Source organism: Oncorhynchus kisutch, linkage group LG7 (assembly GCF_002021735.2).
Source record: "Oncorhynchus kisutch isolate 150728-3 linkage group LG7, Okis_V2, whole genome shotgun sequence".
Taxonomy (NCBI): Eukaryota; Metazoa; Chordata; class Actinopteri; order Salmoniformes; family Salmonidae; genus Oncorhynchus; species Oncorhynchus kisutch.
In genome coordinates, this window is record NC_034180.2 from 17,308,189 (window position 1) to 17,318,867 (window position 10,679).

Here is a 10,679-nt window from a genome sequence, read left to right on the forward strand (position 1 = left end):
CTGTTTGGCCATAATGACCATTATGTTTGGAGGGAAAAGGGGGAGGCTTGCAAGCCGATGAACACCATCCCAACCGTCATGCACGGGAGTGGCAGTATCATGTTGTGGAGGTGCTTTGCTATAGGAGGGACTGGTGCACTTTGCAAAATAGATGGCATAATGAGGATGGAAAATTGTGGCTATATTGAAGCAACATCTCAAGACATCACTCAGATTGGTCACAAATGGGTCTTACAAATGGACAATGACCCCAAGCATACTTCCAAATTGTGGCAAAATGGCTTAAGGACAACAAAGTCAAGTTATTGGAGTGGCCATCACAAAGCCCTGACCTCAATCCTATAGCAAATTAGTGGGCAGAACTGAAAAGGCGTGTGCGAGCAAGGAGGCCTACAAACCTGACTCAGTTGCACCAGCTCTGTCAGGAAGAATGGGCCAAAATTCAACCAACTTATTGTGGGAAGCTTGTGGAAGGCTCCCCGAAATGTTTGACCCAAGTTAAACAATTTAATGGCAATGCTACCAAATACTAATCCAGTGTATGTAAACTTCTGACCCATTGGAAATGTGATGAAAGAAATGAAAGCTGAAATAAATAATTTTCTCTACTATTATTCTGACTTTTCACATTGTTAAAATAAAGTGGTGATCCTAACTGACCTAAGACAGGGAATTTTGACTCCGATTAAATGTCAGGAATTGTGGAAAGCTGAGTTTAAATGTATTTGGCTAAGGTGTATGTAAACTTCTGACTTCAACTGTACCTGCTCTCTGCAGAATCATTGCTAGAAATAATAAAGGAAAAGGTACAGCAGAACAGAACAGCAGTTTTTACTGATCGTTCTGCTTCTGTTCCATTCCCCAGACCTCCATGTGCAGGAAGCCTCAGACGTCAACTGACCGCCACAGCCAATCCCTTGATGACGTGCGTCTCTACCAGAAGGGCTGTCTCCATTGGGCGGAGCTATGCCAGGACACCGCCCACAGCTACACCTTCGGCTGCGCCCAGGAGCTGAGCGACAGCAGCGGTTACCAGGGCAACCTGGCCGAGCAGTGCGCTGGTATCCGCGGTGACCAGCTTGACTGCTTCCCCATCAAGAGGACCAGCAAGTACTTTTCCCTGGACCTGACCAGCGAAGAGGTCCCAGAGTTCGTGGTGTGATGGCCGAACAGGGGGAGACGGGGATGAGGAGGAATGGATGAGGCAGAAAGGGTGACCTCAAGACCCCTGCTCCCCTGCCTCCACATCTCAGATTTGGAGGTGCCTCGGGAAACTGAATGGGACGAGAGAAGAGGGTTGGAGGTTTGGAGAGGTGATACTTGGTTGTCTTTCTATTGCCCTAACCTGTCAGCCATAACCTGTCAGCACCAGACTTGTGAAGAGTCAGATGGACTGTAAAAGCCCTACATCCACCAGACTGACATCACCAGTCAACATAACCATGTAACCACCTGAGACGACATACGTAACACACTATAGAGACAAATAACTGACAGTGAAAGCCCTTTGAGGTATTTTCTTTGCCAAAATGGCAATAAATAAAAAAGGATCGACATTTGCTGGGTTTCAAGAAAACCTATCTGCGCCTTTTAATTGGACCGATGCTGGTTGGGAATGGAGTGTAAAAGGAAAAGTAAGGGAATGTCGAAATATCTCACCATCACTTTTTTATTCAAACAACCTCTTGACTGTCTGCGTTTCCAAAGCATGTACTCTCTCCAGATGTTTTCTGGATCTGATTCTTGTGCTTGCGAAGAGAAATAATACTTAATTCGCACAGAAAACAAAACAAACGTTCTGATGTTAACACACTTGCGTGTGCCTACTTCGACTTTACTAATGCAGTGCAAACAAACAAACACACACACAGCGAAGATATCAAAATATTCTACCATGGAGAGTAGATCCCACTCTCCTTTCCCTACAGAAAGAAGGGAACTCTCATTGATAGTCAAGCTAGATGTGCTATGAACCAAAGACAAGTTACACTAAGCACGAAAAGAAAATCCACTTGGCTCCAAGCCCTCATGTCCACATGATTATTATTTTAGTGTGCAACCAACCAACCAATGAAATGATACAGCCTCCATAATCCATGACAGGATATGACATCACCATGCGCAGGTTCTGTATCGTTTCAGAATCTAGAGGTTGATCCAGAGGAGGGAATTTGGATTGGTCTCAGAGTATTTTAGAACAAGGAACGCTAATGATGTCCTTGTTCTCACGTGTCTCCCTTCCATCCCTCTGTCTCTAGTATGAAGTATGTATGATGTGACATAATCTGGGAGCCCAGAACCAAATCCAGCGTGCGCTAGTCTGTCACAAGAGATTAGAAGTGACACGCCTCCGCTCCTCTCTTCACAAGGAAGTGCAATGTGTCAACAGTTCCCCCGTAGAGTTGTGTCCTAGTATAGTGACTAGACTGATATTATGAACACACCCAACGTGCCTTCATCACCTATGCAGGCCCTGAACCACAACCATGCCTTGACAATCAATCACAGCTTCTCACTAAGCAACGCAACACTCCCACATGAGTCACAGAGATCAGTTTTAAGTCATAAGGTCAATTTTAAGCTCTTCATCTGTAACTTTATTCTTGGTCAGCAGTACATTGGTATTTAAAGGCCCAGTGCAGTCAAAAAAACATGATTGTTCTGTGTTTTTCTATACATTGCCACACTATGAGGATATAACTGATGAAATACTGTGAAAAATGCCCTTTTAGTTTAAGCTGTTTGAAATTAATGCCTGATATTTTAGCCTGTTTTGGTGTGATAGAGTTTTAGCCTGCCTGGTGACATCACCAGGCGGTAAATTAGTTAACAGACCAATAAGAAAGAGTACCAAACCTCTGCCAAAAACAGTTAGTTTTCCCCTCCCCACTCAGAACACTCACAGACAGTCCTAGCAAAGTTATTGTTCTTCGCTAAGAAGCTATTTTTGTTTATTTTTCACCATTTTAACTGAAAACAGTAAGCTACTTAACTGTTACCCAGAAATGATTTGATATTGAGATAAAAATGGCTGCATTGGACCTTTAATCATTGACTTCAGAGTTTAAACATCGTTATTCAAACAGTTTTAGCAGATTAACCAATAATCAATGAAGGGGATTACCCTAATGTCATCTACCATCCCTAGCCTAGCTTTATGTTAAACGTGTCACTTATTTAAATCTGTGGTAGTTAGGTTCCTGTCATGTGAAATGTAGCCCAGATGACGTCATGGGCTGGTTCAAGACTTCCTGACTACATCATTGGCTGTGCCAGGTCTGATGCTTGGGGCAGGATGAGTTTCTACATGCCCTCACCTGTCTGTCTGTGTACAGAGCTGAGGAAAGCTTAGATGTAATCTACACACACACACACACACAATGGAGCTGGGTTGGCTTTAGGCCAGCTATGAAACTGACATTTTCACTTTGTTCTTTCTATATGTTGGTAGTTTATTATTTTTTTCACTCGGCTGTCTTTGTTAGTCCTTAAAACTGTCTTTTGTTTGTTTTGTCTCGATAATTATTTTAAATTGGAACTTGTTACATTTGTTTCTTTCATTTTATAATTTTAGCTGATTGGAAGTAGAAAGTGTAATATTTTTTGTATGGAGTGTTTTAGAACAGTGAGATTCGTTGTATATGTTGAAAAGGTATTCTTTGTGTGCAGTTGGTGTGTGTCAGTATTATAAGCAAAGTACACTCACAGGAGAGTTTATTAGGTACACCCATCTAATACCGGGTCAGACCCCCCTTTGCCTCCAGAAGAGCCCAAATACTTTGGGTGTCGGAAACATTCCACAGGAATGTTGGTCCTCGCAATGGAATCACGCCTGTTGCTGCAGATCGGATGGTGGTACATTTATGCTGCAGACAGCCCGTTCCAACTCATCCGTGACAAGGATCGACGAGTTGTGCATTCCGATGTGCCGGTCTGCACACCACTGTTGTTGTACTGCGCCATTATTTATCTGTTTGTGGCCCGCCTGTTAGCTTCCACGATTCTTGCCATTCTCCTTTGACCTCCGTCGTCACCGAGCTGTTTTCGCCCACAGGACCTCCGCTGACTGGATGTAAACCCTAGACGCTGTGATGTACCTAATGAACTGTCCAAGGAGTGTATGGGACAGTGTTACAACCCTGTGACACCAAATTCACTTATTTTCAATATATTGGGCCCCTTTTTACCCAGGTATAGTCATGATTTCAACGTACAGTAGCTGAAGAACATTGATAACAATCCGTTTAATTGGCCAAGAGGCAAGGTGTGAAACCCAACACTTCACAAATATAAAGTTAGATTTCTTATACATTACTTTCCGTTAAGGTGTGGAAACAGACAAGACTGCCCTCTCTTGCCTCTTTTATTCGCTATCGTCATAGAGATTTCTTACTATTAAATCTCCGAACCGTACCTACTCAATGTAAATTGAATCTAGCGTTTGTCTTCCAAATTTGTTTTACATTCAGTACTTTTGCATTTCTACCCCAGTCAGTAAACCTTATTGAGAAGACCGTTTCAGTGACCTCCTCATTTTATGTGTAGTGATAGTACAGTAGGCATGTACAGTTGAATTCCAAACCTCATTCACATGGTTTAATATCGCTAGAGTAATGAACAAAACAAATTACTACTTCATTATGTACTTGGAATTCAAAACTACTGTGTGCCTCAGTTAAGCAATCATTTGTCAGTGTGGATCAACATTCTAGCTGAGCTTTTCCATTGCTGCTCCAGAGATCTTTATTCTAGAACATTCTAGAGCCCTCTAAAACACTTCTAGGACCTTTAGAATGTTTCAGAAGCAGCTCTGCTGTGGTACAGTGGAGAGACCTGACATCACTTCACTTCTCTTCACAGCTGGTCTCATCAGCTGGACACGTTGGCCTAGAATACTGAGCATGGCATCTTGGCCTAGAACCACAGAGCAAAGCATCTTGGCCTAGAAACACAGATCAGGCCAAGGCAGCACGAAACAATTGTTGGAAAAAAATGTGTAATAATTAATACACTTATGAATTTGATATCGTTGTGTGATTTCAAAGCAAAAATTAATGCTGTAACAGTTTATTTCCAACAAGATGTTACTTATTATTTCTACTCATTAATATTGGGGATCTGAGAAACAGAAAGAAGGTTGTTCACATGTTGAAATGAATCGTTTTCTGGTAGATTATTGGTGATATATTAACCCAGTGTGTGTCCAGGTACATAGCCATAAAAACAGAACCACAACCTGAAAACTTTTGCATTCGGATAAACTCTCTACTCTGGTGACTTAGGCTACAGTGCATATCATAAGTATTCAGCCCCCATAGATTTCTTCAACATTTATTGTTGTCAATGATCTACACAAAATACTCATGTACATTTGAATTAACGGAAAATAGGACACACATATACGCTGAGTGTACAAAACAGAGCACCTTCCTAATATTGAGTTTCACCCTGTTTTTTCCCCTTCAGAACAGCCTCAATTTGTTGGGCATGGACTCTACAAGGTGTCAAAAGCGTTCCACAGGGATGTTGGCCCATGTTGACTCCAATGCTTCCCGTAGTGCTGTCAAGTTGGCTGGATGTCCTTTGGGTGGTGGACCATTCTTGATACACATGGGAAACTGTTGTGTGAAAAACTCATCAGCGTTGCAGTTCATGATGACACACTCAAACCAGTTCGCCTGGCACCTACTACCATACCCCATTCAAAGGCTCTTTTGTCTTGCCCATTCACTCTCTGAATTGCACACGTTCACAATCCATGACTCAATTGTCTCAAATCGTTCTTTAACCTGTCTCCTCCCCTTCATCTACACTGATTGAGGTGGGTTTACCCGGCAACATCAATAAGGGATCATAGTTTTCAACTGGTCAGTCTATGTCATGGACATTGTGTCTTGATTAGATAAATATGTAACTTCCCTGAGTCAATACATGTTAGAAACACCTTTGGCAGCGATTGCAGCTGTGAGACTTTTTGGGTAAGTCTCTTAGACCTTTGCACACCTGGATTGTGCAATATTTTCACATTATTCTTTCAAACTTCTTCAAGCTCTGTCAAGTTGGTTGTTGATCATTGCGAGACAGCCATTTTCAAGTCTTGCCATTAGCTTTTCAAGTGGGTTTAAGTCAAAACTGTAACTAGGCCACTCAGGAACATCTTGGTAAGTAACTGCAGTGTAGATTTGGCCTTGTGTTTTAGGTTATTTTCCTGCTGAAAGATGAATTTGTCTCTCAGTGTCTGGTGGAAAGAAGACTGAACCAGGTTCCTCTCTAGGATTTTGCCTGTGGCTAACTCCATTCTGTTTATTTTTATCCTGGAAAAACTCCCTAATCCTTGCCAATGACAAGAATACCCATAACATGATGCAGCCACCACCATGCTTGAAAATATGGAGCATAGTACTTGGCGATGTGTAGCGTTGAATTTGTCCCAAACATAAAACTTATTCAGGACAAAAAGTCCTTTGGCACATTTGTTGCAGTATGAATTGTTTAGAGCCTTTTCACTCTGTCATTTAGGGTAGTATTGTGGAGTTACTGCAATGTTGTTGATCTAGCTTCAGTTTTCTCCCATCACAGCCTTTAAACGTTGTTACTTTTTTTTAAATGGCCTCATGGTGAAATCCCTGAGCTGTTTCCTTCCTCTGCTGGCAACTCCGTTAGGAAGGACACCTGTGTCTTGGGTGTATTGGTTCACCATCTAAAGCTTAATTAATAACTTTACCATGCTCAAAGGGATATTCTGTGTCTACTTTTTACTCATCTACCAATCTGTGTCATTCTTTGTGAGTCATTGGAAAAGCCCCCTTGTCTTTGTGTTTGAATCTGTGCTTGAAATACACTACTCGACTGAGAGACCTTACACATAATTGTGTGTGTGGGGTAGTGATAAGAATGTACCAACAAATCACAATTATATCCAGTTCAATCCCACTTTGTTAACTCAACAAAATGTGAAAAAAAATCCAAGGGGGTGGTGGGGGTGAATGCTTATGATATGCACTGTATATACACGGCCATACTGACACCGAGTAAGTGTCTGTATGTCTGCACTAAGTATCCATAGTCCTTTCTGTGAAAGGATCTCCCTTCAGGAAAAACATTTTTTGGGGTCAAACCCTGTAGTAGTGAAAATGTTTTGTTAATATGAAGTCTGGGGCGTGCCGCCTTGGTAATAATACCCATAACAATATTCAATAAAAAGGTACATTTATTTGCCAAAATCGAGCTGTCCTGTCCTCTCTGATGTTTGGTCAATCTTGTGGAAGCCATTATTATATAACAGACAGAGCAATAAAAACATCAGACAGTCAAACACACTGGCCCTGTTCGAATACTTTAAAACATTGTACTTAGTTTCTTCCTGAAACCAATTCCGATAGCGGCTATTTCAAAGATGGATCTACTTGCAGTGACTATGATTTCTGGTTGTTTTCCCCTACTTAATTAACTTGGTTGAGTACAATGACTGTAAGTTGCTCTGGATAAGAGTGTCTGCCAAGTGACTCGAATGTAAACCAACTGTTAGACGAGTGAATACTTTAACCCTTCCGTGAAGTATTCACGGATCTAAAAGTTGGTTTATCAAAGCAAAGCTCTGTAGTAGAGTCAGTCACCTGTCCAAATAATGTTTAGATCATGAATTACTTTAAGTGGGGAATTTTAAAGGATTCAAACTGAGTCATCTGCTCTCTGATCGACATTCTGAGAACACTGGGGAAAGCCAAGATGCTGTATCCATGAAGACATGCTGCCCTCTGCTGCCCACGGAGAACATCTTACCACTGCAGTTTTTCTACCTCGTCATACTCTAGTTAGCCACCAGGTGACTATGTTGGCTGTGTTCCTACAACACCAAGCCAGAGCCGTGCGGTCTGCAGAAGGGTCGAATAGAGATGAGGAATCATGAGGCAACATCATCATCATCACACACACACACACATATTGCACATAGATGTGACATGCCTGTCTCTCTCTAGCCCCTCCCTATGTGCTCTGGCTCCAAGGATATAAGTAATAGTTGTTACTTATATGACTTTAGTATAGCCTATGTATAAGAGGGAATAGTGTATACATATGGGAGTGTACGAGAGTGATTGGCTTTTCTGTACAGTATACTATTTACTTGAGTGTGACAAAAAGTTACAGTGGTTTCCTAAAGCTATAAGCATGTGTATATGAGGGAACTGTGTATAGTACGCTTTGTGCGTAAGAGTATATGAGTAAGTGTTCCCAATTGTTGAGTTTTGCTCTACACTACAGTACTTGAGTGGGATGGAGAGTTGTGTTGTGCTTTGGATGAGTGTTTCTCGTGGAGAGAGATGCTGTGTGTGGGTGGATAGGTTAAAGAGAACATTAATAACATTGTACACAATAGGGACACCCCTCCTCTCTCTCTCTCCCTCTCTCTCTACCTTTCTCAGTATGATGGTTGGAACATCATAACCTTCCATTCAACATCATCTTCAACCTCATCTCCCAATCGTTTGTATATTTACTATTGTACCCTACAAATTCTGTAGTGAATTGTAATAACTGTCAATTCAAGAATCCAATCTTTCCATGTAAAAACACAGAGGAGTAGAGAGATCAGATGTGGTTTCAAATCTACAGGAAACATGGACATCTAAACTCCTCCCCCAGCCTATGACGTCAATAGTGTCCCTCTCTCTCTCTTCACCCCTCCTCATCCTTCGCTCCCCCCTTTCCCCCCCAGCTACACAGCTGTACAGGAAATCAGTCATCCACCATCCACCACTGTCGCCACGGCAACACAGACGGGGAAATCAATTTTTATCAGCCTCTTTCCTTTTCTCTCTCTCTTTCGCTCTCTCTCCCCATGTCTCGATTACTTTCTCGCTCTCTTCTTTTCTCAGTCTTTTGTCTCACCAAATAATATGTAATTCTTACTAAACATGCATATTATTTTTATATTATTACGCGAAGCAGGATGATTCCGAAATTATGCACAAAGGCTGCTGGCAGATCATTAGAGACGTGTGTGTGTGTGTGTGTGTGTGTGCGTGTGTGTGCGTGTCTGTGTGTTTAGGTTACAGTAGTGTCTCCAGTCCAACCGTGCTGACTGACCTCTCATTAATCCCATGGGGCATCAGGGCAGGACCGTTCTCCCCTGCCCTGGACAACAGCTGCTGCTGGAGCCAGATGGTCACGAAGCAGATTTGAAATCCCCCAACCCTCTTTACCCCCGCCCTGATGCCAACCAAACCAACCCCACCCCATGGCCTGTTGCCCACACACTCACACTCTTCATCGGGAGACCCATTCAATCATACATCCTCTTATTATCTCTTAGAATTCGGATAGCATTTTTTCCTGTCAAAGCTTCTTCTTATTTGAGTTTTTTATGTATCAGGAATGTCTGTTTCTGCTGCTTGTCTCCCCTCTCACTCCTCTGCCATAAACACTAGCCTACCACCCCATACCAATTTATAATTGTAGTATCCTAATAATTATGAAAATAAAACAGAAGCCTGTAGTATATCTGGGAAGGAGGAACTGTTTCTGCTCCTCTTCTCCCCTCTCCCTCCTCTGTCACAAACACTAGCCTACCCTCACTATACCAATGTATAATTGTAGTAGCCATATCTGTGAGAGTGTCCTCTATCCGAGGGATTAGTAATCCAGTGCTTATTAAACTAGCTCATTAACTAAAACAGCCTCAGTGACACCGAAACAGGGTTCAGAGATGATCCCATGAGCCGATAATAAAACATGATAATCAGATTACAAATTCTTTATCTTGTTGTATTCCGTGGAGGTTGTGGCCTATAACTTTGATGTTTCTCTCTGGGGTTGTGTCCCTTATGACACCCTATTTCTCTCTGTAGTGTACTACTTTTGGCTTCTTTTTTTTTTAAAGCAGTGCACTACATATAGAATAGGCATAGGATGCCATTTGGGACACAGCCTGACTTTAAACCATCCCTCTTCCAGAGCAACCACTACTGAATGAATTACACACCACCTCGCCCGGTTTGGGGTCAGGTCCATTTCAATTCAGTTGATTCTGATTCTGATTCCAGTTTCTGTCACTGAAAAGCATTGAGGAAAATATTATGTTTATTGACTGAATCAAAATGGAATCAACTCCAACCCTGCTAGCTACCAAAAATACTCTCTGGTCTCCCCTAGCACTCCCCTAGTACTCCCCTAGTACTCCTGTCTTTTCTGCTGCCGGAAGATCAATATTTTAATAATGCATATGGAAATGTGTAATAAGAATACACACATTTGGCTAAATAAAATGTGTCTGATAAATATATAAAAAGAATAGCCTACAGTTTAATAAAAATCTCTCTCTCCTCTCTCTCTTTCTGTGTGTCTCTCTTAATAACATGAATGACAAGGTCAATGTTGCCAAAGTGAAGTGATACACACAACAATTATGAAGATTATGTTGTCGCTGTTGTTTTCATAATTTTATTTGTATCACTTCACTTTGGCAACATTGACCTTGTCATTCTTCCCCCCCCCCACACACACACCTCATTGCTTGCTCTAAACCTGTTATTTCATATGCATTGCGACCTTGATATATAGGCCGAAAGGCCAAGACAATAAGAAGACACAGTGGCAGAATAAATTCAACCACACCTTTGTTTTATAACAAAACCAGATCGCAACTTCTGTCCAGCGAAGTCCACTAAGACTTTTGCATG

The 10,679-nt window shown here is 41.8% G+C and overlaps 1 protein-coding gene across 2 annotated transcripts in view; it reads left to right on the plus strand.

Moving 5' to 3' along the window:
- LOC109894239 (FERM domain-containing protein 6) overlaps positions 1 to 7,227 on the plus strand; it is an 86,157-nt gene extending 78,930 nt beyond the window's left edge. For both annotated transcript variants that reach the window (XM_031828558.1, XM_020487557.2), the window contains one exon: positions 866 to 7,227. In XM_031828558.1, coding sequence (XP_031684418.1) covers positions 866 to 1,162 — 297 coding nt within the window. In that variant the 3' untranslated portion in view covers positions 1,163 to 7,227. The remainder of the gene's footprint in view (positions 1 to 865) is intronic.
- Positions 7,228 to 10,679: the final 3,452 nt, after the last annotated feature.